Consider the following 18,767-nt stretch of genomic DNA (forward strand, 5'->3'; position numbering starts at 1 on the left):
CGTGGCCACAGTTATAATTGTGGCGGCACAGCCTTCACTTCGACTCCGCACGTCAATGTAAACGTGCCCGCGGTAACAAACTGACGGGTTGTCTCTGACAAACATCTGTAGAAAAATCCACTGTAGTAATCATTAAGATGAATACACTTGCAAACAGAAAAAAGTCGGCTTCAGTTATTCCCGTTTCTAAATTACACATTTAAAACACTCAGTCGTGTAAATAGAGGGTCAACTAAATAACATTAACATTTACAACCGGAAGTTATGATATTTTGACATAGGTAACGTTACTCTTGTCTTGCTGAGAAATAATAATAATAATAATAATAATAATAATAATAATAACACTAATCATCATCATCATCATTATAATCAATATCAATCATGTGATAGCAAAGCCCCAGGCGTTTACAATGAAAAGCACAATGACATGTATACTAAAAACACACGCAACACACCTGCAGGCATAAATTCGACCTCCCACTCCAACCCCAACCCACAAACTCACACCCACTCCACACAAGATGTACACACACACACACGCACGCACACACACAAAGACAAATGGAATAGTTATATTTGGACGTGTATTTCCACTGGGATGAAAACATCACGTGTAAATCATCAAGCCGACAATTTTCCGGATGTCACTCGGGTCACCAAGTCCATCAAAATGATGTGATCCCACTGACTAAAGAGCCAGCAGCAATTAACCTACATTCACTGATACAGGAGTCAGTACCGTGACAGCACATCCGGCCTCTCATGTGACCTAATCGCGTGCATGATCGCTATCTTTATCAGTTCGTGTGTGTGTGTGTGTGTGTGTGTGTGTGTGTGTGTGAGGCATCATACAGAGAGAGAGAGAGAGGGAGGGGGGGGGGGGAGCCGGTCAAGAAAAGAAAATCAACAACAACAAAACAAACAACAACAACGGAATAAAAATAATGAGAGGTAAGGAACGTAAGCAAATTGATAGGGGGCAAAAACCACCAGCATCAAAACAACAACTATGCCCTATTTGAGTATACAGTAAACTGTCTGCAGTATCAGCTGACGTCTTGTAATTGTCAAAAGTTCATTCGGCAACTAAGTGAACTCAGCGAGAACTAGGCCAACTCAGTTTGCTTGCTCAGTTAGTGTGTGCTGTGCATGTTTTCATACGTGCCTCTGTGTGTGTGTGTGTGTGTGTGTGTGTGTGTGTGTGTGTGTGTAGTGTGTGCGTGCGCGCGTGCTTGCGAGTGTGTGTTTGTGTGTGTGTGCGTGTGTGTGTGTGTGTGTGTGTGTGTGTGTGTGTGTGTGTGTGTGTGTTATTGAGAGAGAGAAAGAAAGAGAGAGCCCTCGGAGTGAGAATGTGTGTGTGTGTGTGTGTGTGTGTGTGTGTGTGTGTGCTTGCACGTGTGTGTGTGTGTGTGTGTGTGTGTGTGTGTGTGTGTGTGTGTGTGTTATTGAGAGAGAGAAAGAAAGAGAGAGCCCTCGGAGTGAGAATGTGTGTGTGTGTGTGTGTGTTTGCAGGGTCCATGCGCAATGAGCTGTCGACTTTACGGGTACCTCCCGTGTTTGCATGTGTGTGTGTGTGTGCTTGTACGTGTGTGTGTGTGCGTGCGTGCGTGCGTGTGTGTGTATGTGTGTTTGTGTGTGCGAAAGCGCGCGTCAGTGTGTTTACGTGTGTGTGTTTGTGTGTGTGTGTGGGGGGGGGGGGGGGGGGGGGGGGGGAGGGGGGGGGAAGGGGGGGGAAGGGGGGGAGGGGTTCGTGCTTGTATGTAAGAGAAAGAGAGAATGTTTCCAGTCAATATGCCTGTTAGTCTGTCATTCATTCAGACACTCTATGTCAGTTAATATGTTACTTTGTTTCTTTGGCAGCTTGCAGCCTAGCTCGCCAGGTAGCGGAGTAGCCAGTCAATAACAAAGGCATCACCGTGACCATAATATAGCTATCAGTGGGACTATAGGGTACTCATGCAGTGAAAAAGTTGGCCATTTTGCCTACCAACCAAAGTAAAAATCGACAAGTGAGATACAGGAACTGACATTGGCCTCAGCTGGTATGTGGAGAAACTGACATCAGCAGGTTGCTTACAGATAGCCTGGCTAAATAACAGTCTATTGTTCACAGCGGCATTGTACACAATAACCAGACCGGTACTAGGTCAACATCTAGATGCATGACACAGCACTTTTAAGCCGAAAGTGAAGTGGTGGCTTAGTGTTAATGCGCCCGATTACGAAGAATGTGTGTATGCGTTCGAGACCTTGTACGGCCCGGTATTGTAACACCCTCCCCCAGCCCCCTCCCCCTCCCCACCCCGCCTCCCCCCTCCATTAGGACTTGAGTGGTGGTTTATTAGGTTGCAGTTACTGAGGTTACGATTGATATTCCACCGTAACTGAGTTCCCGTGTGCAACATGCAATCTAAAGTTAATGTAAACTTAGTGAACCCACGGCAACAAAAGGGTTGTACCCGGCGCTGAAATTTCTTTATGAGAAATTCGCATTGACAGTAAAACAAAATACACTTGTAAAATATATATTTTTTTAATAAAAAAAAGAAAGAAAAAAAAAAAGAAGAAGCCGTGACAAACATATATTTTATGTACTATGGGTGGCACTGCGCTGTCACGTAGTGACGCGCTCTCCCCGCGGAGAGCAGCTGTAAGAATTCCACACAGAGATGAAAAAAAAGAAAAAAAGAAAAGAAAAAAGAAACGATGACGATGCGCGGATACGCGATACGATGTGATGCGATGTGATACGGTCAGTGGAATAAATACACTGAATACAATACAATACAGTGCAATACAATACAATACAATACAAATCGAGATATAGTTAGCCGATGGAGCGACTTCATATTAACTGTTTAGCGGACATCCTTTGAAAAGTGGTGAATTTTAGACACACGAAAATCAAAGAAATCGAAATAAACACAGTAAAATCAGTGTGTTCCCGCCTGGTTTAGACGCAAGGGGATGAAATCAGCCTGAAATAGGCGACGTATTTTCTTCTGATTATCTCCCCTTCACATGCAACCGGAAAAGTTTTAGGTCAACTGCGTGTGTGTGCGCACGTGCTTGCATTGCCACTCGCGTTATTTACTGTAATGCGAACTTACACAATTTATTAGACAGGAACTGGAGACTGTATACTGAAACCACGAAGTAAGTTCAGATCTGCGCATTACTGCCGGAAAGTTATGTGACAGCTCTATATTATTAAGTCTGACCGAACTGCGAAGTGCAGAACTCAGACGCAAAACAAGGTCAGTAGGCCCCCTGGCCTCTGAAGTATATAGTTTCAGCCAGGTATAAGCTGTGGTCAAACACACTGGACAGGTCTTCTTCCTTTCTGCGGAATCACCGAAAAGTCAGAAAACGATTTTTGTTGTTCATGCGCCAGTGATACGTATAACTTTAAGAGAGTTGTTTAAGATTTAAACTGAACTGTTTGTGGGGGTAAAAACAACATTCACAAGAGTCTATACCTAGTATACCTACACAACACGCGAAACGATTATTCCACAGCTATAACAAATAGTCAATCCTGTTTAAATACAAATTGAAACAAACTGAGAAAAAAGTCAGTCTCGCGGCGGCCCGCCCGGCATAATTATGGGATGGACTGACAAACCGGCTTAGAGAACTTCGACTGATGAACGTAATACACAGAAAATAATGAAAATTAGGTATAGAAAACAGTAAGTAAAGCAATAGACACAAATAAATGGAATACTAAATAAATAAGTAAATAGATAACTTAGTAAATAGTTAAATAAATAAAAAGAATAAACTTTTTGTTTTATACAAGTATACTATATATATATATATATATATATATAGAGAGAGAGAGAGAGAGAGAGAGAGAGAGAGAGAGAGAGATCAGTGGCGCTGGAGCTGTGACTGGACGCCGGGTTCGTTCCCCACCTCAGTAGTACCCCATGCCCTGGGAAAGCAGCGCGAGTGCAGTACACTAGTCTATGTTGATGACAATATAAGTGGCATTAGCACAGTATATGACACTGACTAATCCGAAGCTATTAACGCCGAGACGGGTTTTACTGCCCGTAAACAAAAGGTTAGACTGACGCCGAAGTGCATTTGCACTAACTTTCTTCAAGTTCAGGCAATATACATGGGAAAAGAATCGACTCACATGGATAAGTTCAGTGGCCAATGTTAACTTTGTACGCAATAGACCTGCATCGATGTTGAAAATGAAACAGGCTGCATACAGATCGAAACTGGTTCGTGTGTTAGTTTTATTGGTCCGGCCATATAGCTAGGCCTATGATTTGCTCTAATATGACCAGTGAGGGTGATTGTTGGCCTCGTCAGGGTGCGGCATTAAAAGTGCACGCAGACTCGATCAGCATTGAGATCACTGATATCACTGGCTCGATCTGAGTCCGGGTACGTGACTTTCAAGCTTTCACCGCATGATCAGCTCTGACTGATGCAGTGTCAGTATAGATAATCACTGGAGAGTTGAAAAAGAAAACAAGAACCGGCTTGGCCGGGTGACTGACAGTTAATATCTATCAACCTATTGGGCCTACTGCCGTGTGCCGTTAGTCAGCCACGGTCCAACATGGCATCAGTATCATATATAATATAGGCCTAGACATCTATTCTCCATCCGTGCTTTCATATCTGTGAAACTGCATGTTTGTTGCATATCTGTTATGCATGTGTTTGTGTGTGTGTGTGGATGTGTGGATGTGTGGATGTGTGTCTGCATGTTTTACATTTATTTGCTTATTGAAGAAATTTTATCATCATTGTTGTTGTTGGGTTTTTTTTGGTTTTTTGTGTGTGTGTGTTTTTGTTGTTGTTGTTTGTTTTTTTTTGTTTTTTTTTTGGGGGGGGGGGGGGGGGGGTTGGTGCGCAGAGTTGACTTCATCAAGATTTTGCGCCTTATAAATATTATTATTAGTAGTAGTAGTAGTATTTTTTGTGTATTTATCTTTTCATTTATTTATTAATTCATTAAAAAAATATAGATATTTATTATTATTATTGTATTTATTTATTTATTTATTTATTTTGTATTTTTCTTTTTTCTTTTTCTTTTTTTTCTCAAGGCCTGACGAAGCGTGTTGGGTTACGTTGCTGGTCAGGCATCTGCTTGGCAGATGTGGTGTAGCGTATATGGAGTTTGACCGAACGCAGTGAGCTACTGATACTGATCATGTACTGGTACTAATTAATATCCTCTATCAACCTATTGGGCTTACTGTGTGCCGCCGGTTAGTCAGCCACGGTCCAACATGACATCAGTATCGGAGTCATATTGATATACAGGCCTGTACATCCATTCAGTCATTTTGCGTTCTCCATATCCGTCTGTTGCTGGCTCAGTGGGACCGTGGCTTAACTGACGTGAACTGAAGACTGAACACTACTATTGGAGTTTAACGACCTATTGGCGTCTACACCCTTAAGGTCAAGTTTGTTCGGTTGGAGTTTAAGACTGAACAAAGGCACACTGGCATATATAGGGCCCACCCAAGGTGCGGTTAGTGTCTATATTGCTATGGACTGATACGGTTTAGTTTTGTTCGGTTGACGGTTTTTCGGTTCACTCCATTATATCATGCATGTTCACTTAGTCAACACAAAAAATAGCCTAGCTAGGGTTCAGTACTGGTGCAATCAACCCGTCAGTTTGGGGAACTGAATGTGTGTGGGCGGCGCTGCCAGGGAATGTTCATCGTGTGTCCGAATAAACCCTGACGATAGCGTTTGAAAGAGAAAGCACGGCACGCCTCCTCAGTCATTCATGATTATCACTAGTTCGCGGTTAGATTCCCCCTTTAGCTCGATTTCTACTGATCTGCCACTGAGAACTAGTGAACCTGTATGATTTCAGGAATGCCAGACTACAAAGTAATTTTCAGAAGAAAAAAAAAGCTTCAACTGAATTTAATTTTGTAGTGAAATATGTACTGTATAGTTATGTTGACCGAACTCACCGTTATTTGCAAGGAACTGAATGGTTTTGATGGGTGGGAGTGGGAGACATGTCGATTGCTAGTTTTCGCTTGTGTTGATATTCGCTTTATTTGTGCCAGAGATAAGCACTCTTATCTAACTTCTGCAAAGCACACACACACTACCTGACAACACAGAGATGTTAGATGCACACACATACTATTACAAACGATTCCAGTTCGCAACCAGCACACACCAACACACGACGCAAAAGCCTAGGCAAGAGCGGACTGAGCCAGTGCGCGAGCGGCGCAGTCGCCTGTCAAGGCTGAATCAGTCCGTTGAGCTGCCTTGACCTTCGGGTTCGTTTACAATGTCTGATTTTCAGTTTGTTTAAAGCTTCAGAAAAAGGGAAAATAAGTGACAGTATCATCAATTCCAACATTGTCTCTCATACTATGTCTCCTAAATATGTTTCTTGCGAAAGCAACATGAAAACGTTAGTGTATCGCGCAAGCCTACTACGTAGTAGCATTTTGATTGGTTGTTCGAATGACCTGTGACCTTTTCCCTTCATTCAGCACAGGGCCGGGGTACGACGAGGCTGGATCGTGAGGCGAGCCAAGGCGTAGTCGCCGACTGCAACAAGAACAGTGTCAGCGGCTCTCTTGTGGACGAAAGGACTGCGACTCCACGATGCGTTGTCGACAACATGTACATCACTAACAACAATAACAACTGCGATAGTGTCATGGATGTGGACAGTTCTCGTTCTGTGGCGGAAGACTACATCCGCTACCGCCTCGAGAGAAATGGCCTTTCGTGGCAAAATGGACAGAGAGACGTAACGCCCAACGAAATTCAAAGAGCCATGAGAGCTCTGGGCGACGAATTCGAGAGCAGGTTCAGCCAGACTTTCGATGATATGATCAACCAGCTGCACATCACCCCGGACACAGCCTATCAAACCTTCAGAACTATTGTGCACGAGATTTTCAGTGATGGTGTCAATTGGGGAAGGATTGTGGCTCTGTTCGGCTTTGGGGGCAAACTTGCGGTGCGATGTGTCCAACAGTCTATGCCGCAGCTTGTCAATTCTATCGTCGATTGGGTGTCTGTCTACGTGGATACGACACTCAGACCATGGATATCAGCAAATAACGGATGGGTAAGTGATTTTTTGTTGAAATTCATGCATGTTTGATGAGAACTAGAAAGGACAGAAAACGCCGGCTGTGCTGCATGCATTATGATTATGGGGAGCGAACGACATCGACCTCTGGTGCGTGCATCGCAATGTGCATTCCGATTGATCGCAGAGTTGACCTTTTTTCTAGTTAAAACTAGAGCGCTTTACTAATTTTAGCCTCTCTCTCTTTCTTTCTGTCAGTCTCGCGCGCGTGCACACACACACGCGCGCATACGCATAGGTATACACACACATCTCCGCCCCCTAAAACTCAACACATGCATATTGTACACACACACACACACACACACACACACACACACACACACACACACACACACACATTGTACAAAACACATGCTTGTGATGAACATGTTCCATATAATGATACACAGCTCTAGATATATATCCTTTCCTTCCCATGTGCTACACATATGGAGACTTATTTAAAAAAGAAAAAGAAAAAAAGATTACCTGTTTATTTATTATTTTAATGTTTTAAAAAAAATTGTCATTTTCAGTTTTATTGTGTTTGCCCTTGGAAATGAAAATAATGAGGAAAATTGAAAAGGGGCTCAAGAGTATCTGATTTCAAGCTAGAGAGGTAAAAATCCTAGTTGCTTCATGAGTAACCTTTGGAAAATAGTGATATATCTGTTAGTGTTACTGTTAGCACCATAAACAGGCACTAATATATCCCTCACATTCTCTTGCTCTCTGTCTATTATACTTTTAAGTTAGAGATTTAAGTTATAAATATCTCCACTCACCCTGCTGTCTCTCTCTCTCTCTCTCTCTCTCTCTCTAGTTCCTGTACTTCCTCATACACAAGTATAATGCACATGCTCAGCCACAAACACAAATGTACACATACACCAACACACACACACACACACACACACACACACACACACACACACACACTTGCTTACTGTACATGCATGAACACACTTATGAATCGGCATCCATAACTGAACCTATATTAGTGTAACATTTTAATTCATGCACACACACACACACACACAAACACACACACACACCAACCATTCACAGATTAGATCCCTGATCATCGCCTGCGCTTGCAATTTGGCCTGCCAAGGAGTGGTTCTGGCGCATGCCTGTGTCTACAGCAGTACGGGTCCATTCAGTCTGGATTGTTTTGCAGGCTTACACAAGCACAGTACAAAAGGGCCCTGCTGCCCCTGTGGGTTGAAAAAAAAGAAAAATTAAATAACACCACGTCTGGCTGGTCACAAGCTCTTCTAGCAGTGTGCCCCACAACACAACCAACACAGCCAACGCCTCCACAGGAACATAGCTAGCATTGTTGAACCACTGCCAAAAAGGGTGAAGTTGTGGGCTGACAGATTATAGTGAGGGATTAGTGAAATGGAAGGGAAAAAAGAATGCAACTTCCCAGACTGTTGAAGTAAAGGTTTCACCATGATCATTTTTTCCAGCACACCAGTCAACTGACTCAGCTACATGTATGTCATAATATGACTTTCGGGTCACTGGGTTCTTAAGATGATTTATTCTGGCACATACTGTTCTGTTACACTTAGAAACTCGGTAACTCATCCATTTTTTGATTGGACTGAATTCATTCAGTATTAAATGTATTGAAAAAGTTTTTATTTGGTTTTCATGACATTGATGATTGAAATTTGAATCCTTAAGTTTTTTTTTGTTTGTTTGTTTGTTTGTTTGTTTTTTGTTGGTTTTTTTGTGTGTGTTTTTTTTCGTGTTTTCCCGGACTTTCTTGGGTCGACCACTGTTTTATTTTGTACATAAATTTAATATGACAAATCAGAATAGATGGAGAAGAAAAAAAAATTGTTATTGTTAATGTTGACTGTATTCAGATTAAAAAAATCTTGTTATGTTTGAATCCTTAAGTTAATAGCATTGTCATTGTTGTCAGGCTATTCAGCACATGCATGCATACGGAATCAGTGAGTTAGTGCATATATATGTATATGAGTTTGTTATTCTACAACTGTAGAAATATTATATTTTTTAAATATTCTTTAATATTTCAAAAAACGTATTGTAGGCTTCGATTTGAGAACTAAAATTTATAATGACAGTAATTCAGTCCTCACATTGAAACGTTGCTCCTTCCAACTTTAACCTTAGTTAACCTCCTGAGAAAAACAACCCCCTCTCCCGCCCCCCTACTCCCCTCCACAGAACAAATGAGCAAGCAAAGAAGTATCACAAATTATGTCACCTTCCAAGTAGTACCAGTATCTTCACATCAGTAATATATATATATATATATATATATTATATATCACTGCTGAGCAGATTTGGAATTTGATCCTTTCGGACATCCAACAATATTACTTTGGACTTTTTATTTTTTATTGTTAAGTTAATGAAATGTCAACATGTCATACAATCTAACAATGTAATAATATGGAACTAGGCATGTGTTGGAAATGTAGATTTATGGTGATTTTAATGAATCTTAGTTTTGAATTAATCTAGATTATAAGGAGCAATAGCTACTCACACTCTTCATACTCCTGATCAGGTAATTGGGAAAAACAAAACAAAAAAGAGGCATGAATGACATCATGCTTCCCACATTAACTGCACTTGAAACTTGTTCAAATATGACACTTAATACATATTCTTTTTTTTCTTTTTTTCCCAAGTAGTTAGGAGGGTGGGTGATAAAAAAAAAAAAAATAAGAGAGAGAGATATTTAAGAAAAATAATATCCAGCAGACACAAGAACAACAGTTGCAGAATGATACATACACAGTTTATAAATAACTTATTTGCAACCACTTGGCTGACAGGCTGAAGCAACATCCCTTGTGTATCTAGTCTGTCAGTTCCGGGCTGGCATTCTTCCAGCAATAGCAGAGCAAAGAAGAGAGCTCTGGCTGATAGGGAGGGGAGACCATGCATTTCATGCAAGTTGCACAAGACAAAACAGAAGACTCAACAGACAAGACAAAATCTGTACTGAGATGTTTGATTTAAATCAGCAGTAACATTAGATTTTGAAACTTTCTTGCTTGGGTTTGTGGTTTTTATTGAAAAGTTCCAGGCACAACAAAAAGAGGGAAATTATTTATAACTTATATTGACTAAAAAACAACAACAACCTAATACACCCACCCAGACACAAATTCCACCACACACACACGCCCCCATCAACTGTCTTCCTCCCTCCCCCAATTAAAAATATATAAAATTTGAATAAATGAATAATTAAGTGGAGAAAGAGAGAGATCGAGAGAGAGAGAGCAAACAACCACTGGCTGAAGCAAGAGCCAGCAATTCACACATGCTGGCATTCATCCAACATCAACAGAGAGACCAGGGTGGAGAGACGGAGGGAGAGAGAGAGAGAGAGCGCTACGCAAATGGTGTCTGACTAATGCGCTCAGTGGCAGCAGGAGCTATTTTTGTCTCAGCCCCAAATGACGGGGACCCACTACCCTCCACCTTCCCTCCTTTTACCCCTCCCTATCACCCTCTCCCACACCCCAGCTCCCTCCTTTCCCCCCTCTAAACACTTGGCCCTTTCCCAACAAGATTCTTTTGCAGCCCAGGCAGCCTTGGAAACTTTCTGAATCAATTGACAGCATTTTAATTAAGAAAAAGCCGTCCCACTTCCAAAGTTCTTGTGTAGATCTGTAGATTTATGTGTTTCTATCAGTCAGTTAGTGCTCATTGTACGCTCACAACGATCACTTTCATGAACTTGATGAAATTACTTACAACCAGAAAGAATAAAAAGACATACATTTACAAGTATGTTCACAATTTATTATGGGCTGTATTTCGTAGATAGGCAGTTTATTTTCGTCTCTATTTTCTTCTTGTCTTGACCAGTACTTTTTTCTGTTTGGTTTGGGGGTGATAATGATTACAGTCTATTTGCACATTAACATTATATTTGATTCACACTGGCCAAAAGAATGGACATTTGATGGAAGTGTTTTCATAAAAAGCACACTGCGTATTAAATTGCTTGCGAAACTTAAGTCGTGCACATGAAATTTAACAATCCACGTAGTCTGATAGTGTGTGTGCATGTGTGTGTGTGTGTTAATATAAGTTGTATAGATCTATCTGTAGTTCTTGTAGTCAGGTAACGTTTGGTTACTATTGCGATATCTTCGAACAGCCTCTTGTTCATCTTCATCTTGTATGAAAAAATTATTATTATAATTCTTAAATAATCCACATAAATTTTCTCTGTTTTCAGGCGGGCTTCCTGGAGTTCTACGAGGGGGGTCCTGAGAAACGTACCAAGGACTCGTGGCCGTCCTTCAAGACCATCTGCAGTTACGCGGCCGCCGGGTTGGGCATATTGACTTTGGGAGCCTTCCTTTCGCAGAAATCCTAGTTCTTGGTGAACCCACCACTGTGAACCAGCCACTACTTCTCTACGGGTTTGATTGTGTCCGTCTGTTGTGTGCGTGTGTGTACGTGTACGGAGATGGACAAGCAGCGAGGTGGCCGTGAGTGGGTTCGCTGTGATGAGTGCGCATCATTATCTTTTGTTGTTGTTTTTTCCCGCGCCACCGACGAAGAATCCAACAGAGCTGAAATAATTCGTACGGTTGACTGAAAGCCCAGGGCGACGTACAATCGTGAGCGACGTCGAGGTTTGGGAACGGTGTTGGAATGAGCACTACTGTGGGATCCATATCGATTTTCCACAGCTTGGACCTCCCGCAGCGAAGTATAATACAGCCTCCGTCTATCGGTGTGGTGGTACCATACTGGTGGTATTGGAAGCAAGGTCACAGGGTAAGCAGGGAGGAGAGAGAGGCGGAGAGAGAGGGGGGAAGAGGAACAGTCTTCGAGCTTGGACGCAGGCCAGAATGTCGGTGTTTCTCTAGATCTCGCTCTTTCTCTTCGTATTCTTCTCTCACTCTCTCGTTGCTACAAACCGAACTGAAAAACAGACCGACAGGACAGGCCACCACTGACAACAAATCAGATGGTAGAGAAATGAAAGGCGGCCTTCTCTCAAAGTGATTGACGATTGACGTCAGTGGGAGTGGTGGGCCTTTGGAACTGTAAAGTTCTCTCCATTACTGTGATGATCGGCGCGGCTTCCAGCCCCAAACATTATTTTGCATACTGATTACAGTGATTCACCGTCACTGATGTATGATGCATGTATATATGATAAATGAATAACTAAACAAAGAATATATCATAAATACATTAGACTTGCAGTTGCCCTCCCACAGACTGTGGGAGATTGTTTCTTCAGGTAATTCAAGGGCTGGATCAGCTGCTGAAAATGGGGCCCACAGTGCTTGCACCCAGGTTCACGGGACCCGGGTCAGATGGGCATGAGATTTATTGTGAGACCACTGACTGTGCAATAACCACGCCATGCTTTTTCTTGAATGTGTGTGTGTGTGTGGAGGGGATGTTGAGAATGAGTGTTATGCCAATGGACCTACAGATAGTCTGTGTCGCAGCAGTCTTGTGTGGGAATAGAAATTCAGTAAAATGATCATCAGTTACATGGATTTCCATGGGTTTTTATCTCTTTCAGTTTTGAATTATTTACTGTATGTTGGAAAATATCTTCAACGGGGAATTAAAAGTACAGTGAAGGATGTTGTTCTTTGTGCTGTGGTTGACTAAAAACAGTCTTTTTTTTTCTTTTTTTAAAAATTGTCTGTCTTTCTCCTTCCTACTTTTTCTTCTTTTTTTTCATATGTGGTATTAAGACTTCAGTGTTTATTTGATTTGTAATTTTTCATGATGTTTGATTCAGACTCATGATAATTTACATGAGGTGAAGCTGAAAAAGTGAAATGAATGAATCATTGAGAGCTGTGTGTGTGTGAGTGTGTGTTAGGACCTTCAGTGCATCATTGCTCTTGACACCACTACAGACGAGCAAGATAGTGTCATGGGTCTGGGCACTACAGATCTATGCATCAGAGTTTATTCAGACTTGACACTTCAACCAGGAAGATCAAGGGTTTTCCCACCAGCAGGTGACGGGTGAATTGAATGATGTAGGTTATCATCCTGACCCCCTGTGTCAGCCTCTGTGTTGATTAGCAGGTGTTTTGAGCACTCTTGATATGTTTACACATACACAGCTCAAATACAATGCACCTGTTAAACTCATAGGTCTTGAAGTGACAAACCATACTGGGCTGGGCTGTGGTGCTTGAACACATTTCCATTATATTTTGCTCCAAATAATCATAATGGAGCACTGCTATTTAAAAGGTGGGTCAAGAAATAGACATACTTTTACAAGCTTGCCTATTAATAAAAAAAACCAAAAAAAAACAACCTGCACAAGCATATGGAAGAATATTAAAAAAAAAAAAAAAGATGGGGTAAGAATTAGACCTACTTTTTTACAAGCTTGCCTATTGATAGAAATATGGGCACAAGCATAGTGAGCAAAGAGTTGCAGGCATGTTTACGAATAGTCTATACAAAATGTTCTTGCTAATGCCATGGTATCAGTTTTTCATGGTAAACTGAAACTAGTGGAAGAAACCTGTTCAAAGTTTGCGGCACCCCACAAAAAAGAAACAAATAACAACAACAAAAAAGGTGATAAAAAGTGACAATCTGAGAAACACAGGAAGCTGAGGAACCTCACAGGTGCTTACTTTTCATCTCACTATTCTTTTTTTTAATTTTTTTAACCCTCCTTTTTTTTTCTGCAGTGTTTCACATGTATGGATGTTTGTGTGTGTCCATTGAGAAACAGTTTCAGCTTGGAAATTATAATGGATTTATTAAAAAAAAAAAAAGAAGAAAAAAAAAAGAAGAACAAGTTATGAAATGTTTTTTCAGTCAAGTTGTTACTTGTCCACATCCTCCAAAACTATGCCAGTGCTCTCAGAGACATATCTACAACAACAACGGCAACAACAAAATCAAACAAAAACTAAACATAGATATTCAAGACTCAAAAATGTTACTCAAGGATAAGCATTGCTGTTTTCCATTTTTTTCTGCAGCAGCAATAGCAGTAGCAGCTACAGTAACAACAATAATGATAATGATTATGAAATGATAGTGATAACAATAATCAGTACCACTATCACAATCATAATAAAGATTATGAAAGGAACACACACTGACACATACACAAAGAGAGAGAGACATTTGAAGTTTCAGATAGAAAGAAAACTGAAAACGAACTCACAAACTTGAGAATTTTTTGTTGCCACATTGTCTTTTTTTTGTTAGTTTTTTCTTCCATTTTTTACATTATTTGCTTTTTGTTTTGTTGTTGTTTTTTCTACAAACAATGAAAGATGCACAGGGTGGACATGTAGTGATGTACAGATGTGTGTGTGTTATTGCCTGTGGAGGCATTTAGTGGGAAAAAAAAAAAAAAAATCCTTGGGATTTCAACAGTGATGTCCTTGCTTCCCTATCAGTCTGGCACTGTGGAACAGAGCCAGCCCCTCCCTCCTCCCCCGCACCCTTCCAGAGTGATTTGTTGGGCGATTGATGTGTCCCCCAATGTTGTTGAACTGGAAAGCTTTTTCGGGGTACGAGTTTGACCAAAGATGTATAATAATTCAGTTGTTTGCAAACTGGAGGACTTGTTCTTATTCATGCATCTTTCTGCATGTTATTTGTTAGATCTAATTAAATAAAATAATACTTATGTGTAAAAAAGAAAAGAAAGAAAAGTAATAAAAAAAAAAAAAAAGGAAAGGAATATTGTGTATTTGATGTTTCAGTGTGTGCTGGTAATGTACTGTAAATTTAGATTGTTAATTTGTGTTATTATTGATTTGGAGACTCTTAGTCAGAAACAACATCACTTGTTTAACAGTGAGACTGAGAAGTTATCATGCAAAGCAGGTATGATAATTGCCATAATCATTATCAGGTCACGGACTGTGCATTATGGTAATGATGATGATGATGAGTGTTCTAAGGTTTGTGCTTTCATATGGGTAGTCAGTATTACCATGTCAGATGGAGTTTGTGATGGTAAAATTGTTCCTTTTTGTGTGTATGTATTGATGTTGTTAGTTTAATGTACTTTTGTTGGTTTATAAAGTAATTCTATGATAAGTTGCTTTTTTCCTTTCGTAAAAACTTTGGTGTTGAAAATGTCAGAGTGATAGCAAAATGTTCAGTTTCATAAGTGGATGTATGATTTCATCCAGTTGATTTGAGTGCAAAATGTACACAGAAAATACAAATTACTATGGATATTTTTTGTTTTGTTTCATGCCATATGTACACATGTACAGTTTGTTGTTTTAAGTAATTTTAACACAAGTCCATGTCATGTTGGCTTCCTTATTTCACTTTCGAGTTCTTTTGAATTGATTATTTGAAAAAAGAAAGAAAAAAAGAAAAGATAATAACATAAAACTTACGAAAAGTTATGTGGATGAGCGGAGTCATATGTTTGTGTATATATATGAGTGTGTTGTGTGTGTGTGTGCGTGTGTGTGTATATGAGTGTGTGTGTGTGACTCTCTGTATGTATCATGTGATTCTCTGCATGCTATTGATGTTGATCTACTTTTGATCAAGCTTCCGTTGCAAACAGGCATCAAAGCATGATAATTATGAATATGAAAACAAAACAAAAAACTAACACAAGAAAAACAACAACAACAACAAAAACCAAAAAAACAACAACACAAAAAAAAACCCCCACAAAAAGCAATGACAGCAACTGAAAACAAAGAGACAACAGAGAAAGGATGGACAAATGCCTGTCTTTGTCAAAAACCCAAAGTGCTGGAAAGTTTACACACACACACACACACACACACACACACACATACAACCATGTGATCTGATCTTTGACTTTAAAGTTTCAGCTATAAAAAAAAAAAATAAAAAAGTATTGTTTGCGAACTTCTTTTGACCTATAGATCTTATACAAGAATGAAGCTACACATTTTGTATTTTGTAGATGTATTCCCTCCCATCTCTTTCTGTTTGTTATCAGTATCTTGAAAAAAAAAAAAAAAATTGACAATTACAACCTGTGAAATATCCCTTTTTGATTCATGATATGTGTTGTATTTTATTTCTCAAGATTAACTTTATATCATATGTGGTGTTTGTAATGCTTGGTCCTTCACTATTGATTTTCCTCAGAAAATTTGCTGTTGTAAAGTAATGGAAACCCTGCTCCAGTACACAATTTTCCTGTAGACTTAAAATACATGTACAGTGTGGGTTTACTTTATTATAATTTGTTGACATGATTGTGTTATGTCAAATTAGGTTGTGTAGTTTCATGTGTTCAACATCATGTCTTTTGTGTGTGTGTGTGTGTGTGTGTGTGTGTGTGTGTGTGTGTGTTTCTTTATCTGCAACATTCTGATTTTCTCACTCCTATTTACAGGACAAGGGGCACATCTATATACTTAACCAGACTCAAAACTAGCAGTAAAGAGAAGTTGTTTTCTGCCTGGGGTATGAGTATGATTGACTGAGCTGTTTTTGGACATGGTTGTGTCAATGGATCTTAGGGTTTGTACTGTCAAGGAAGTCTGGAAAAGCTGGAAAAGTGTGGGGGGAAAAAAAAGAGAAACCAATTCCAGAGCTGGAAAAGTATAATACACACACACACACACACACACACACACACACACATATATATATATATATATATATGTGTGTGTGTGTGTGTGTGTGTGTGTGCTTTGCCTGTCAGGGTCTGATGAAATACATTTTGTACCCTTCAAGGTGTGAAAAAGTTGGAATTTTTCTTCCTTTTTTTTAAAAAATTTTAAACCCTTGACAACACTATTCAACAAAGAGCTCAGTGCATATAGAAAACAAAAGAAAAGAAAATTGATACCAGGATATCCATTGATCTCTTTTGTCAGCGGTCCAGCAGACACATTTATATATATATATATATATATATATATATATATTTATATATTTTTTTTTTTTTTTTTTTTTTTTATTCAGTTTGGCTTTTTGTTTGATGTGGAAATTATTCATGCTGATTCAGAAAAAAATTGGAACCATGTTTGGTCTCATCTGTGGAAACACAGACTGGTCTGTGAGCAGTCCTCTGTCTCTCTCAGTCTCTGTCTGACTGTCTCCCCCACTCCCTCTCTCTCTCTTTGGCTGTCTCTCTTTGATCATGGATATTCAGTGTACATGCATGATGTATGCATGCATGTATAATGTTGAGAAAATTGTCAATATTAAGTGTTTATGTGTGGATAATGTAAATTTTGCCAGTGTGTTTGGTATCTTGTGTGTTTGGTTTGTCTGCAGGTGTACAATGTGTGTGTTTCAGTGTGTGCGTGTGTTTGTGTGTGTGCATGCACATATGTGTGCGTGTGTGTGCGTATGTGTGTGAAGATCGATTCTACTTGGGCATAGTCATGATAAACAGTGTCGCTGTACAGGGCCTGTTTCAGCCAGTCGATAGTTCATCTGTATAATTTGCCCATGTTTACCAGGGGGGAAAAAAAAGAATTAATCATGACTTGTCCATTCATCCAGCACTCAGCAAAAAAGAAAAGGAAAGGTTTCATATAAACTTTTTGCTTGTTTTGTTTTTATATGTTTGGTATCAGAGATGGATGAATGTGTTCAAAGTATGGAAAAGTGCACTTGTGCAATGCACTGCACATGATCAGTCAATATAGCACTCGATGACTGAATGAAGAATCTGTAATGGAGAAATGCACATGATTATCTATCAACTGCCTTTTATTTTTTTCTAAACTGAATAACACTGTGGGCTCATCTTAACCTTTATTTATTATTATTTATTTTTTTTTTTTTAAAGATCATTATGTGCCTACTATGTTACTCAGTTTAGAAAAAAAGGCAATTTGGGCTAAAATATAGATGGCAATGGGTGTCTCTCTTTCTGTGTGTGTGTGTGTGTGTGTGTGTGTGTGAAACATGATTTCTTTATGGGACCATTTTACCATTGGTGTGTGTGTATGAGTGTGTGTGTGTGTGTGTGTGTGTGTGCATTTGAGCATGCATGAAAATATTACCTAGCAGTGTATAACTTATTACACTTGAGAATTGCCTTCATGAAACATATAGAGCTCAGCAATCATGCCAACCCTATTGATCCAAAGCAGCAATTGCCTTACACAACACTACTGCTCTCAGCACCATACCTTTCCTGAAGTCCAGAAAATATTCCTTACAACAGTTTTTTTTTCTTCTTCCATTCATGCAGTTATCCAGTTACTTATTTTCACGTTTTACTGGCAGATTGTTTGCAAGTTTATGCATTGTCATTGTTTTTGTAATTATTTGTAATGCCGCCAGAGTCCACAGTGTTTTCATGTTGATTGTCTAAACAAAAAACAAACAACAACAAAAAGAAAAAAAGGTGGAAAAATGCAGTTTGATATTGTGTTGGGATTTGTTTGTATATATTGCCTGATACAGTCTGGCCGCTGACATGTTGTGTTATTTCCAGGCAGCGTTGTTTTTGTTTTTTATTCTGGGGGAAATTGCCAGTGCTTTGCTAGAGTGGCTTGAAGGACAGGGCAGAGAATCGTAATTGCCAGAACGATCATCATCAGTTATTATTATTGTTGTTTGTTCTTTTCTTTTCTTACTGTTACTGTTGTTAGAATTATTACAATCATCATTTATTATTGTTTATTATGACAAGTACTGGTACTACTACTCCTACTACTGCTACTTC

General features: G+C 39.7%; 1 protein-coding gene across 3 annotated transcripts in view; it reads left to right on the forward strand.

The window, feature by feature from the left end:
* LOC143293497 (apoptosis regulator R1-like) overlaps positions 1 to 18,425 on the forward strand; it is a 19,769-nt gene extending 1,344 nt beyond the window's left edge. For 2 of the 3 annotated variants that reach the window (XM_076604395.1, XM_076604396.1), the window contains 2 exons: positions 6,510 to 7,096; positions 11,349 to 18,425. In XM_076604395.1, coding sequence (XP_076460510.1) covers positions 6,510 to 7,096; positions 11,349 to 11,489 — 728 coding nt within the window. In that variant the 3' untranslated portion in view covers positions 11,490 to 18,425. The remainder of the gene's footprint in view (positions 1 to 6,509; positions 7,097 to 11,348) is intronic. The other variant, XM_076604397.1, reaches the window with a different exon arrangement.
* The last annotated feature ends 342 nt before the right edge of the window (positions 18,426 to 18,767 follow it).

Source organism: Babylonia areolata, chromosome 19 (genome assembly GCF_041734735.1).
Source record: "Babylonia areolata isolate BAREFJ2019XMU chromosome 19, ASM4173473v1, whole genome shotgun sequence".
NCBI lineage: Eukaryota > Metazoa > Mollusca > Gastropoda > Neogastropoda > Buccinidae > Babylonia > Babylonia areolata.